This window comes from Bombyx mandarina, chromosome 09 (genome assembly GCF_030267445.1).
Source record: "Bombyx mandarina strain Sakado chromosome 09, ASM3026744v2".
NCBI classification, from domain to species: domain Eukaryota; kingdom Metazoa; phylum Arthropoda; class Insecta; order Lepidoptera; family Bombycidae; genus Bombyx; species Bombyx mandarina.
The window spans coordinates 8,239,121-8,253,911 of record NC_143216.1 but is presented as its reverse complement, the minus strand read 5'-3'; the positions used below and the strand labels follow the sequence as shown (position 1 = coordinate 8,253,911).

General features: G+C 36.5%; 1 protein-coding gene across 15 annotated transcripts in view; it reads left to right on the top strand.

Moving 5' to 3' along the window:
* The window catches only part of mub (poly(rC)-binding protein mub), a 166,959-nt gene extending 153,921 nt beyond the window's left edge, over nucleotides 1–13,038 (top strand). For 8 of the 15 annotated variants that reach the window (XM_028170036.2, XM_089729836.1, XM_089729835.1 and 5 more), the window contains 4 exons: nucleotides 316–409; nucleotides 1,344–1,483; nucleotides 2,179–2,333; nucleotides 2,825–6,325. In XM_028170036.2, the coding sequence (XP_028025837.1) occupies nucleotides 316–409; nucleotides 1,344–1,483; nucleotides 2,179–2,333; nucleotides 2,825–3,146 (711 nt within the window). In that variant the 3' untranslated portion in view covers nucleotides 3,147–6,325. Of the gene's footprint in view, nucleotides 1–315; nucleotides 410–1,343; nucleotides 1,484–2,178; nucleotides 2,334–2,824; nucleotides 6,326–6,762; nucleotides 12,052–12,309 lie in introns of those variants that run through there. The other 7 variants (XM_089729837.1, XM_089729839.1, XM_028170040.2 and 4 more) reach the window with 3 other exon arrangements.
* The last annotated feature ends 1,753 nt before the right edge of the window (nucleotides 13,039–14,791 follow it).

Sequence of the window (14,791 nt, the reverse complement as noted above, 5' to 3'; positions counted from 1 at the left end):
TATAGTTTTTAGTTTATTCACTTCTAAACATGATTTCTACCCAGGTTACCCTAACCAGGATCCCATCCCGGCCATATTAAAGAAGACGAAAACAAGCAGCTGAAGCTTAATTACTGTCTTTCGAACTGTACCTATAGCTTCTTCAAACTTCTTCAAAAAATTATCAATTTAGTTATGTGTTTAGATAATAATAATTCGTAATACGTATTATTTGTTTAAATAAGACTGTACATTGTTTTAGGAGTAAACGAAACGATTTGTTTTAACGTTAAATATAATACACGTTTGCGTAATATTTGTTGTTTGATTTCATAGATGGGAGGGCTCGCTAAGTCGCCGTTGGCCAGTCTCGCTGCCCTGGGCCTCGGTGGGCTCGGACCTGGGAATGCTGCAGGATTAAATCCTGCTGGTAAGTACCTACTAAAAAGAAATAAATAGAAAATGTGGTAATTCTCTATTTACAAATATATATTTTTCAAATTCAAGTCAATTAGTTTTCTATGAGGCTTTACGCTTTTCAAGAAAAAAACGATTAATATATATTTTTTTTATAATGCACAAGTCTAAATAATGTAATCGCGGTGACCTAATCACCACATTGTTACCCTTTTTGGAAAACGCTTCCATACATTCAAAATTCAATTTTATAATAACTAGTGCTACAATAAATGATTGAATTTCGATCTTAATCACCGATGCCTTAAGATTTAGATTCGTTTTGCATATTATATTTTCTGTGGTTTTAATATTGACATTTAGAAGATTTTTTAAGGGATTTTATGACCCGGTAACTAAGACCTTTAAGTCATGTCTTATTTTAATTTATAATCTTATTTTTATGAAAAATTATGAAACGAAATGAAGATGATTAACTTGAGATATTTATCAACTGGGATGAAATCAAATGAAATGATATGGGATGAAATATAATCTCAGTAAAATGGTGGTGATTTACTGAGATTCTTTCAGTGGACTTTTTGGAGGATCCCGAGAAGCTACGTCCAGCGGCATTGTTTCATTTTCCCACATTTGTGCACTTTCACAGATATTAACCGATTAATAAATCACCGTTATTATACATTTAAACCTGAAGAAACACTAAATAGACAAAATAAAATAAATCACAAAACCTCACTCCTCGCGTTCCCGCCAAAAAGTCCACATTTAGAAGAGAAAAAAAAGTCACTAAGTTGTCACTTGTCAATAGCGACTAAACAAAACAGATCCGAGAAAATCGTTTTTTTTGTCATTGCTTATTCAGGCATAGATAGCGTTAGCTGTAAGAAAACGAACAGTTTTGGTGATAACATAAAAACTAACTGGATATTTATTAATGGCGCAAGTGTCCGCTCTCCCAGCACTGGCGGCTCTGGCCGGCTCGCAGCTGCGCACCACAAACCAGTCCCGCAACCAGCCCGCCACCAACCAGCAGTCGCACGAGATGACCGTGCCCAATGAGCTCATCGGGTGCATCATCGGAAAGGTGAATTAAACTGCCCGTATAATATATTATGCTGAACATTAGCGCGTACAACGAACTGTTGAAAATTGTTGGACGACAGATTAACATATTATTTACTGGTGGTAGGACCTCTTGTGAGACCGCGCGGGTAGGTTCCACCACCCTGCCTATTTCTGCTGTGAAGCAGTAATGCGTTTCGGTTTGAAGGGTGGGGCTGCCGTCGTAACTTTACTTGAGACTTTAGAACTTATATTTCAAGATGGGTGGAGCACTTACGTTGTAGATGTCTACGGGCTCCAGTAACTACTTCACACTAGGTGGGCTGTGAGCTCGTTCACTCAACTAAGCAATAAAAAAATATATATTGAAAATTTTTTTAGGCGTCAAATTAACGTTCAACCAATGAAATGTAACTCATTTAATATAATAATGCTAAAGACTTTCTTCATTCGTAAATGTTTTTAATCGAAAAGAATTTACATGGTTATCGAGCTGCTAATGACTACTCAATTTCATTCGCGAAGCAGCTGCTCCTTGAGTTGTCATGTCTCCTTCGGAGGCGCTCGGGCAGCTGTTAGCAAATCCCACACCTCCTGGCTGAGCTTCTACTCGCCCACCTGGCCTGATAAAACTGGAAAAGGCTCCGGGCCACCAGTAATCTTTCAATCATAAAAAAAAGAATACTCAATGAAACAATATGTATTTGTACATTTCAGGGCGGCACCAAGATAGCTGAAATCCGTCAAATATCCGGCGCAATGATCAGGATATCCAACTGCGAGGAGCGCGAGGGTGGCAGCACCGACCGGACCATCACTATAACTGGCAACCCCGACTCGGTGGCGCTGGCGCAGTACCTCATCAACATGAGGTGAGTCCTACATCAATACATTTCTGACTAGCAGGTGTGTAACGAATGTTCCTCCACGCGGATATCCATCCACAGTCCGATCGAAATAGCCTTATTTCATCCAACATTAACACGCCTAGTCCATCTGTGACGATGATTATCTTACATCCTGTTGTTTCCTAAAACGTCTGTACCTTGTGGACCCTTTCCAAATTTAATTTGATTTAATTTGAATTTAATACGATAGTTGATTCGAGATTGTTCATTTTTAATGCTATGTAATTAATATAAATCTTTAAAAACCATCGATGCAATGAATGAATAATCATATAAGATACTCGTTTCTTAATAAATGATGTTATACGATACGTGTTTTGGTTATCGATAACTTTGAATAAGTCGATTAAATGCGCCGCTGTGTCTCGAAAGAGCGTCCCTAGCGCGGAATCTCGAGTCAAGTTCGTATCGTCCGTCCGTCCAATCCCTCACTTGTTCCTGTCCCGGTCTGGCAGTGTGGAGCTACAGAAGGCGAACTTGGAGAGCGGCGGCGGGAGCGCAGGGTCGGGGGGCGCTGGGACGGGGGGCGCGGGGGCGGGCGCCGGCTCGTCGGGCGCGGGGCCGCTCGCCTCGGCCATCCCGCTCGCGCAACTGCTGAGCAAGAGCGGCGCGCTCGGGGCGCTCAGCTCGCTGTCGGCGCTGGGGGGGCTCACGGAGCTGCTGGCGGGCACGCCGCCCGTGCAGACCACCGGCGTGCACCGCTCGCACAAGCGCCGCCAGGACGACGACCCGCCCGCCAAGAACTCCAAGGAACGCAACAAGTACAACCCGTACTGAGGACGAGCGCGAGGCCGTGCCGCCGGACTCGCTCCGTCGCGACCGCTAACCGTTTATTTGGGAGTCGCGACGACCAAAATCTGATTGAGAGCTTCGTTAGGTTTCGTTCCCTGAATCACTTCACAATTTCAACTAGTTCATTAAACATTACATTAATTGTAATCTCTTTTTATAATTTATTTAAAATTATTAATATTTATTGAGTTCACAGATAGATCTCGTCGACATTTACGTTCGGTTTAACAGCACGATTTTTCTCATTTCTTCTCATTAGTTCACTTCATATCAAATAGTATTCGTGACTTAGAAACACATTAACTACAATCATTTACATATTTAAGAATGGACGACAGCCAAATCGTATTTTTAATATTAATTACACAACTATTAGTTTTAGTTAATACTTTACTGAACTAAAGAGAAAACGAATATAGATATATTGAAATATAAACGCACACACTGTGTATAATTATTATGACGGTAAATCAGTACAAAATTTAAAAACTTAATCATTTTAAGATGACGAAATCCTTGTATATTGAAATCAAACTTATAAAAAAAAAAACTCACACAGAACTCAGCTAATTCCGTGTCGCATTCGTATTAAAATGTCTTTTAATTACTTCTTCTCATGAAAATTAAAGTTTTGCAGTAAATAAATAATGTTAAAAAAAGAACAATAAAATCGTTGAAATGAAAGTATCATTAAAAAATGAAAACATTAATCATTATTTGGTGATTAATTATATAGCTGAGTTCTTTCTGATATTTTACATTAACCGTGTTCCAACGGCCGCACATGTCCGGTCTCTAGTTCAGGAATTCCGTCTTCGTAAGCAATATCAACAACACGCATTGAAATCTATACATATAAATAAAATTAGAGTGTCTGTTTGTTATGTTGAAATAAGCGCTTTTTACTACATGATTATGAAAAATAACATTTTTTACAATTTTTGTCTGTCTGTCTGTTTGTTTGTTCCGGCTAATCTCTGGAACGGCTGGACAGATTTTAATGAGACTTTCACTTAATAGGTAGCTGATGTAAGGAGTAACTTAGGCTACTTTTTTTAGACTAGCTTCGCCCCGCGGCGTCACCCGCAGTTATTGTCGTACCGCGCGCAAAATGGCGGGACTCGCCTATCAATAATAAAATTTAATGTTTCCGAAGCGAAGCGAGGGCGGGTCGCTAGTATACAATACAAATATAGCGTACACTTAAGCGAACATTTAAGCAGAATATAAAAAAAAAAAAAAAAACGGAATTCCTGATACGGAAACCCTGTTCGTCCGATCGGGCAACAAATGAATATCAACTAGAAATCTTGACAATAGTAGGCAAATACGTAGAGGCTGAAGCGCTGTAAATTACATTAAGCTTCGCGTATGAAATGTATGTAAATAAAGAGATATTATTTGTTATAAAACTGAGATATTCGATGTATGATTACAGCGTGACATGGTCTTCCCGAAATGAATCTATGCAGATCTTTAAACGTTTAAGAAGAATGTTTCTAACAGGACTATTGAATGACATGAATTTATTATATCGTGAAATTTCTTCCTCCTTAGGTTTTTGTAGTTTCAAAGTTAAATTAATTCCAAAGGATTCGATCGGGTTACACTATACAGAAAATTCACCACTAAATCACTCATAATAATAAAAAAATATATTAAGGTGTAGCTAAGGTACAATTATAGCACGCTTTTGTTGGCTTGTTAAGGCATGTTTGTTTGTATGTAACAGAATCTTCGAATATCCTTTTCACCGACTTCAAAACTAATACCGATTAAGTTTATAATTTGCACCCGCAGCAAGGATCAATGTCAATACAATAACTTAATAACTCCAGCACCGACAGGATATAAAAAAGATGAAATTAATTTCCTAGTTTAGCTTGCCATTTACGTGTGTTTTTTACGAATTTTTAAACTAAGTGAGCCCTATTGAGTCTTTATAGATAACTTAACGTTCTCATCGAACCCAGATATTTCAGGCACACTATTACATGGCAGGTTTTTTGTTGCTGGCACCTTTCTATTACTAATGTTATTGACTATCGAGATAGCTACCATTTAATCGACCATTGGCAATAAATTTGATACTATATAATAATATAGTATAAACACGAGATCACTCGCTTTCTCTCATTCTCTCCACGTCATAATTCATGACGTCACAAACCGTTATGTGCATCTTTGACAAATATCCGTACAGTTCGTTTTAAAGTGTTATTCCTTAGTAATTTTCCCAAGTCATGACGATATTTCACTAATTTAGACAACACAGTGTACAGACAGCAGGAAAAGCATAAATGAAAAAGTAGGTGTCACCTAAAAAAGTACTCTAATAGTATCAGTGCATATAAAATTAATTGTAAATATTAATATCGTATTTCTTTCAACAATAATAATTGTTCAGGCTGCGTATTAATTTTAGGTAAGTGAAAAACAGCAATAAATAATCGCTAGAGATTAGATAGAAAAAAGTGTCTTTTAACATTTTTGTAACTACAATAAGGAGAGTAAATCATATTAATTTGTTTTTTTTTTATATAAAAAATTTCCTTTGTTTGCTTTGGCTAGTTTATTTTTTTTATGTTGACCAAAAGAATTGCTATATAAATTTAGGTAGACTTCATCACGTTTTATTTATAATATAGCATTGATTTAATTAATGACGGTTTTGTTGACATATAATAACCCGCGAGGAAGTACTGATGACTTTTTTTTCCACACAGCGAATCGAAGCGTTTTTGTATTTTGCATTATTTAGGTGTTTTATAATGTTATGCTGTTGACGATTCTCTAGTTGAATCACTGGACTGTTTGTATTTACCTAGGGTATCTCGTACGGTACAGACAGAGAACGTCTTCATTGTGTCGGCGGCGTAGTTAATGACATGTCTATGCCATGATAACGTTGTCTGCCTGTATTAATATTTTATATTAATTAGTGCGAATTTAAAAATGGAGGTCCAATTCGTATGTTTCTTGTAGTAGCTCCATAGGAGGCGCGACGGAATCGGTCTTTTTTTTTAATTTATAATTATCGAAATCATGTTAATTTTTAAGGTAACATTTTCGTATCTTTGCAGGAACATATTTTTATTCGCTAGAATATATAAGTAAAAGTGTATTATTTTAATAGTAATTAAATAAAATAATATAGAAATGGGTGTGTGATTTCATTTTTATTTTATTTTCAATGTATGCTAGTTGACTGGTTTAACATGTTTGCGTTACACATTGAGTGCAGGTAAATAAATAATTCAAACAGTCCAAAAGCCTCCCCTTCAAGAACCCACGCCACTATCCTGCCTACCCCGTAACCTGAAACGCCGACCGGTCCATCGAGTACCTTCATCCTACAAGCTCACCGGATCACCCAAATAACCTTGGTAAGAATTTTCCTATACAATATGTTTATTCCTAGAAAATTCCATCAAATATTCTACCATTCTCAAATTAATGATTTCCTTTATGCGCACCCTGTCGAATCCTTCTGCTGTTCGTGTTTCTTGTAACGTTTTAACTGTACGATATATTTAGTAGTACGTATGAACGCGCAATGTATGCTTATGGTTGTAATGAGCGCGCAATGTATGCGTTTCAGGATCACGATGGAGACGGCCGGCCTCCCGCTGCCCGGCTACCACTACATCGCTCCGAATCACATAGTGAAAGCGCCGATACATTGAATGGGGCTTCGCGGTCAGAGTTCTGGTATTGCATACAACGTGTACAACGCGGAACGCTCGTATTATATGCCGCCGCAGTACGGAACTCTGGCTCCAATATACTTCTTCAAATGAATCTAGATATCGAACAATCTCCAAGGTACAAAATGGGGCCGCACACTGGATTCATGCCGAGCGTAAAAGTATGTTTACATTTGTTACGAGTTATATGTATTTTAGATATTCTTATATTTATCCTCCACTGTATTGAAATTAATCGATAAATGTCGTGTCAGTTGGAGAGACGAAATGAAAAATTTTGGTAACAAAATAACATATTTTAAAATCGACTGACATTATTAAAAAATTATTGACTCCGCGATCGGTGAACTAACTTTCGTAACGGAACGAATCGTTTCGTCGGTCTGATTGAACCGCTTCATAGTTCGTTCACTGATCGCGAATTTTAATATGAACGAAATGTTAGCTAAGGAGATCGAATTTACTACGGATTTAAGCGGTTCAGTATCGATTATTATCTGTCACGTAAAATTTACAATCACGAACCGTACAGACCATAACGATTGTTCGGGGTCTAAAGTGCAGCAACTCTGAAACACGTGACTTTGGGTAAACAAATTAATGTTTCTTCCAGACCTGTTGCACTTTAGCCCTGACGTATGGTCCTTGACTATGTTCAGACCGCACGAGTGAGTAACGAGTGTCGAATGTCGCACATTAGCTGTAGATGCGTTACAAACGACCTCGCCTCTGCTGACGTAGCGTAGAGTAGACTAGATGACAGAGCGAGAGGGTTTTAAAGACAATATTTGTACATAAAATAATCGTAACAGCCTGCAAAATTAGGTATTACAGTAATGTTTGTCGCTCGAATGCGGCTCGACGATACGAAACCGGTGGGATCAAATCCTTTAAGAAACTTACATTAAAAACGGAAGACAGAGGCGAAACGTAACATTTCAGATATATTACGTACTGAAATATAAATCGTAATCACAAAAAAAAAGACGTTAGTTATATAAAATAGTGTTGCTAAATGTGATAGTCTTCTAATTTAGTTTACATTCGATCTATTAATAATTAGAGATCTCTTACATATTATTATTATTATTATTATTACGTACACTTTGTGTATGTACATCGGCGAAATTAAGTCGAATAAAAATTGGTCTAGGGATCAAAGCCAAAGATTGTTAAAGTTTGTTTGACATTATTGATGTTGTGAATTTATGCTAAATTATTGTGAGAGTAATCAGTGTTAGGAAATATACTATTTATTTGGAACACCCTCTCCAGACTGCTCACTATATTTAGATGTAGTTCGAAAGTAAATAGGTAAACCTGTGGTATTTACGTATTCGGTATTTAAAAAAAAAAAGATTTAGCTTAATAGAGATTTAGTATATCTAAGACCATTCTTCCCAAGCTTTCTCTTTCGAATTGTACCTACATGCTACCGGTACCGCAACACTTAGGAAATTACGTGTGCCAAATATTGACTTAATGTTTGTAAAAGAAAATTTACTTCAAAGTATTTTCATTAATTTTGTAAACTTTTCTATTTAACTAAATTTAAATATATTTGAAATTTTAAAAAAAAATATATAAATATATCCACAAAAAATAATAAACCTAATTTTGCACCCTAGTATTTAAGATAATGCAATTAGACTAAATTATAGTAATATCGAATAATTAGTATCGATACATATCCCAATAATATATCACTCCCCGTGTCTTCCCCTTCAGTATTTGAATAAAGTAAAATTTAGGATTGTGCCAAAGTTGTGTCTAATGTTTGATATTTTTGGACGAATGAAATTAGTACCTATATTTTGTTTTATTTGTTTAAATTGTAGTACTAGTCAAACTTTTATCTTTTCACATTCAATTAAAAAAATTATTAATTCTAGTCAAAATTATTACTCATTTTATGTGCTATTGGATATTTTAAATTATTGATTTATTTATTTTTTAAATTCGTTCTTGTTAAATTATTTTAATCAATTTCGTGTGGTGACGTTTCACTAAATTAGCAATAATTATTTTGATAAAATCAATTAAAATACGGTAATTAATTGCAATTAAGACAGTGTATAGAGCTTTGTATTGTAAGTACCACACAGGTGAATAGAGTAATCGTGTAGGAGAATAGGCGAATTTAATGTAAGGAAAAGTAAACACGTTTAATGAAGAGAGATTTCTTAGTTGTAAGTTTTTGAGGCACTTTTGTGCATAAAGCTACGTCAAATTGTCGCACTAAGGAAGTCGTCCGTCGATAGCGCGGGTAGTCTGTTAGGCCCCTAGCACACGGCGCATTTAAAACGCGCAGACGACACGTGTTTGAGGAACGCACGTCGTTTGCGCTATAGATGCCGATTTTTGCTTTTTTTTACAAACTTTTAAGCACGCGTAAAACACTATACAAACGCACGTGTGAAGCGCTTTTGTATCGCGTTTGAAGCGCGTACGAAGGGGTGTAGAGGAGGGGCACGCCCTTACGTCATCCCCATTGTACAACTGAACTGATCTGATCAAAACGTAAAAGCTACGTGCAACAACTACAACGCGTCTATATCGCTGTATCTGCGCGTATACACGCAGTAGACGCGCGCTTCACGATCACTGCGCGTTTGAAGCGCATATACGCGCGTCGACTGCGCGTTTAAAATACGCCGTGTGCTATGGACCTTAGTGCATCTTTGTACTGGATACCATCGACAGCAAGTAGCAACTGTTGCGATGCGGCTCAGGGCCGAAGCACATCTGACGGAATCTATGTCGGTCCTCTGTCGCATTTGTTCTGTATTCCTTGGCTTTCAATCAGCAACGTATGTTACTCGGAATGTAAATGTTTTAGTACGGTGTACTGTTTTAACGGTTAAAATTAAAATAATGAGTTTTTGTATTTGTGAAAAGCTTTGAAAAAAAGCGGTGACATCTATTCTATGCACAAGTTCGATGATTAAAACGAATTCCACATAAACAGACAAATTAGCGGCACATGTGTTTCGACCCTTATTGACTAATTTTTTTTATCGTATTGCGACCAGGAAATTGTGACGTAAATACTTTCAGATTCTAATATCAATGAATTTGTCATAAAAAATAATCAATACAAAGAAAATATTGTAAAAAATAATTTGTCTTCGGATTTACATTTTATTGTTTTAAGGATAAAGACAGTCTGTATTATTAATTATACTCGTGTTTAGATTAACATTTATGATTCATTAGTATTGTTACTGTTATTTTGATTTGCTCAATTATCTGAATGTTGATGTAAGCTAGGCTTCAAGTAATTAGTTTATTTTGTTGAACAAATAAACAACATTAAAATATGCGCATAATATACAAATGTGTGTATAAACCTTGTTTGGATCTGAATATTGACGAAGTCTCTCTAAGATTCGATATGTCAATAATACATAGGTTACTCAAATGTGTTTATGAAGTTAATATCGGTGCCATATTACGAAGGTGAGCTGATTCACAATATTCATTTTAAATCGGCGTAATTGCCGATTTCATCACTGCGGGCGTGTGCGAGTTTGTGCGTAAGTTTTTTTTTCATAAATGTGTGTTCATGAACCAAACACAGTGCCTCTTGTTCTCATTCTGCCACATATTATTTCGCTCGAAACATGACACTTATTATTGTAACCGAACTTTTCTTTTTCGTAAACACTTTAAATGATATTAGCCTTTATTGACAGGGTCGGACTGCGTGTATAATAGTGTAATTAAAATTCAATTCTAGCAAATTAAAAAAATTAAATTTAATAGTAAAATTTTTTTAAAGCGTTCGTGTTATAGCACTCGAATTTTTTAAATTTTAATGCACCATTTTGAACAGTATACTCAAGTGATGTCTCTGAAACTTATAAGTGTAACGTTCACAATTTATCGTCACATAATAAACACAATAATGATTACACAATAAAACTTAAATGAACATTAACTTGAATAAAAGTGTAAAAGACAAAGATTTTTTGTTTCGTGTTTGAAGTCGCGTTCCACATGCAGGTTTGAGATGAATGGGTAATGAGGGTTGTGTAATTTGTTATGCATATACTATATTCAATATTATATTTGCTTATATCCCTTTTATTGACATGATAATATCTAAAATAATACTGAACTTAATACCTGTAGTCAACCAGGGTAAAAACATTAAAACGTTTTATTAGTACAGTTTTATGAACACTGTTAATTCGGTTTTTTAAACATTAATAGATTAACTTGAATAATTTAAGTATTTATTCTTTGTTCAATTCTCGATCAATAAATTTCAATGTTAGATTTGTAAGTTATAGAATAAGCGGAATGTAGAAAACATTTTTAAAAGACAACCCACACGCTCTTGGAATGTTTACATTTATTAATATTTGGAATTGTCAGTGAATTCCAAAAACAAATTTAGTTGAAGTGAACGTAGTTTTATTGCACTAATCTAGTTAGGACCGGCAATGCTGTACTGAATTACTTTTTTTCCAGTGAGAAATTAACCTCGTTTAATGACTGAAAAATAGGTCCAAAGCGCTCACTGGTGTAATTAGTGTATTTTCAATGTATGTTTACACTATTGCAATTTTATTTTTCTTAGAATAGATTCCCGTCTAAAAGCAGTTTAAAAGCATTTAATTTTTTCGTTAAGCAATATGATCAGATATTGGAAATTTAGCTCGTTTCACATATATATGATAGAGTAGTACAATTTTATTCCAAATAATGAAAATTTGTAAACAATAACGACAAATTTTATAACAAAAATAAGAAACTTATAAGAGTAAGCCCTCGAAAATTCTTCGTGGCCTCGATACAGTCTGAGAAATAAATACACTCAATTTCTAATTACAGTATATTATATTTGCGTTGGTACAAAATCTGTGCCAAAACTAAAAATTATATTTTGCGGACTTTTTAAATCTCTTATGCCACGTCAATACAGAATAGTAGAAAAATCCGGATTTTTTAATAATTAATCAGCATCCGATTGAAACGGTTTACGCTAGGCAGCGGCTTGGCTTGCCCCTGGCATTGCTGAGGCCCATGGGCGACGGTAACCACTCACCATCAGGTGGACCGTATGCTCGTCTGCCTACAAGGGCAATAAAAAAAACGTCAATATTCTTTTTTATAATCTCTTTAAAAATAATATCAGAAATGCAATAATATTTTTATTTGCCGTAGATGCTCATAAAGTTTTTTTTTTTTTTTATAGCTTAGATGGGTGGACGAGCTCACAGCCCAACTGGTGTTAAGTGGTTACTGGAGCCCATGGACATCTATAACGAAAACGCGCCACCCACCTTGAGATATAAGTTCTAAGATCTCAGTATAGTTACAACGGCTGCCCCACCCTTCAAACCGAAACGCATTACTGCTTCACGGCAGAAATAGGCAGGGTGGTGGTACCTACCCGCGCGGACTCACAAGAGGTCCTACCACCAGTAACAAAGTAATTTAGTTTTTAAAAATAATCGATGTGTGGTGAATAAAATTAACAGACGATAACTTAATTTATAAGCATTTTATTTTAAGCGGTTGTCGGAGCTCTTAAACCACCATCTAAATGTCGTGCCCCGCAAGTCAAAGTCTTAATTGCATTGGAATAATGCATTGGAATTGCATGGATACGCTTTATCCCGTAAACCCGAACACTTTTCTTCGTCGCGAATGAAATGATCTTGACTGTATTAACCATGCGGGCTCATAAGACCCTACTGCTGATAATCAAGTTTTAAATAAATATGAGATAGGCAAATATGTGGAAGACCTATTACTTCGGACGGCGACCAGACTGACGAGCCATAGAGCAAAAGAACCGAATTTTTATTTGGAATAGGTAGAATTCAATTATTCTGTCACTTAACACGTGTCAAATTCATATCCGCATCTTTAGACAAAAAAAAGTTTAAATACAAAATAATTTTCACATATCTACACATTTGAAATAAAATAACTCACATTATACTCTGAATTTGCTTAGTGAATAATAAGAATATATCATATTACATATTAAATATCGATTGAATTGTCGACATATCTAACCGTTTTGAGAATTGATTAATGTTACAATATAAAAATGTTCTTGCGGTTACAGTATACTGTCGTCGAAGTTCATTTCAATAATAATATAAATAATGTTTGTTTTTATTACGTTAGTTCAATAAAGTGTGTAAATAAAATCGTATCTTTCATTTGAACCTTTCATGACCTTAAAACAACTACGCGCTCACGATCTCGTGTTAAATGGTTACCGGTGCTCATTGAGATCACAACTTCAATGCCACGCACCTTGAGACCTCTCTCCTATGTTTCAATTGTTTAATAACCGCGGTTGGATTTTTATTACATGCGGTTATTCCTTCATCGTGGAAGTCTACGTGAAAATGGTCCAGGTACATCATATTAAAACAACCTGTATGGCGGATTTATGCTCCCCGCGCAATAGGCAGCCTGATATAGAAACCAATCGACGCCCATTTATGATCCTTACGTCGAGCGATTTGGACTTTCATCTCGTAAAAAACGCAAAGCAAAGAAAATACACTGGATTCTTACTCTTTTTCTAGAACGGCACTCAAAAGGCTTATTCTATAACTATTTTAAAAATATTCATACATACCCAGACCGGTTTTTTTAAATACAAGAGATTGTACAAGCATGCTGTGTCATATAGCTGGCATTAGGCAAAACGAATATGCATTAGCTAACTATACTGAGACCTTAGAACTTATATCTCAAGGCTAGTGGCGCATTTACGTTGTAAATGTCTATGGGCTCCAGTAACCACTTAACAGCAGGTGGGCTATGAGCTCATCCAAACATCTAAGCAATTAAAAAAAAAAAAAAAAAACCGCAAGTGTGCGGGGACTAACAGCAGCCACATACATTTGCCAACACTCGCTCTGGCTACGCACAGCCAATGGGCTGGTGCAACAGGCCCGTTGTATTGGCTGCCGCAGCCAGGCGAGTCTTATAGACGGCATACTTACATTGCTTGATACAAATACTCCTTTGTCATGATAATCGCCTTATCGTAGCCGCCGCTGACTACTCCCCGAATCCTGATCATGCAGGAGCCAGTCACCGTCGACGCCCTAGACACGTCCTTACGGATCCATCAGATCCAATAACCTTTGCACTAGACGCCTTCAGCTCTAGGAGCAGGCTTAGGGACCTCGGTAACCGTACTCGTCGAACTCGACAAAGAGTTCGCCGTGCAACCTAACCCATGAATCAGCTCGCTGAGTTTCTCGCCGGATCTTCTCAGCGGGTCGCGATTCCGATCCGGTAGTAGATTCATTCGCGAAGCAGCTACTCTTGAGTTGTTAGGTCTCCTTCGGAGGCGCTCGGGCAGCTGTTAGCAAATCCCACCCCTCCTGGCTGAGCTTCTACTCGCCCACCTGGCCTGATAAAACTGGAAAAGGCTCCGGGCCACCAGTAATCCTTCAATCATAAAAAAAAAAAAAACAAATACTCCAGACTTCTTGTGTTTTAGTTCATGACAACGCAGATACGGTTTTATACGATGCAAGGGGTCTACCTGCCTCCAATTTATATTGGGTGGTTTTAAAATTTAAACCTATTGAAACAATAAGTATTTATTTATTACTTTAGTCATTGGATTGTTTTTGTGAATGTTTTCCGTTCACGGAACTACGTTTTAGCTTTGAAAACGGTCACATCATACCTAGATAAAATAACTAATTTTCTCAAACGATAGTGTGCGATCACTTTTTTTTGCCTACCTATTGGCTAGTAGCCTCGAGGGGATAAACTAGCTTCACCGAACGTGTAGGGGCTCAGATAACTTTGGCAAATGAACACTGTTTTCCGATCTCGTTGCGGTGATATACGTATTATACATAGATACATATAATTTCGTTTTGGTTTCGGACCTGAATCTCTAACACCTGTGTTTCTAAAAATATTGTT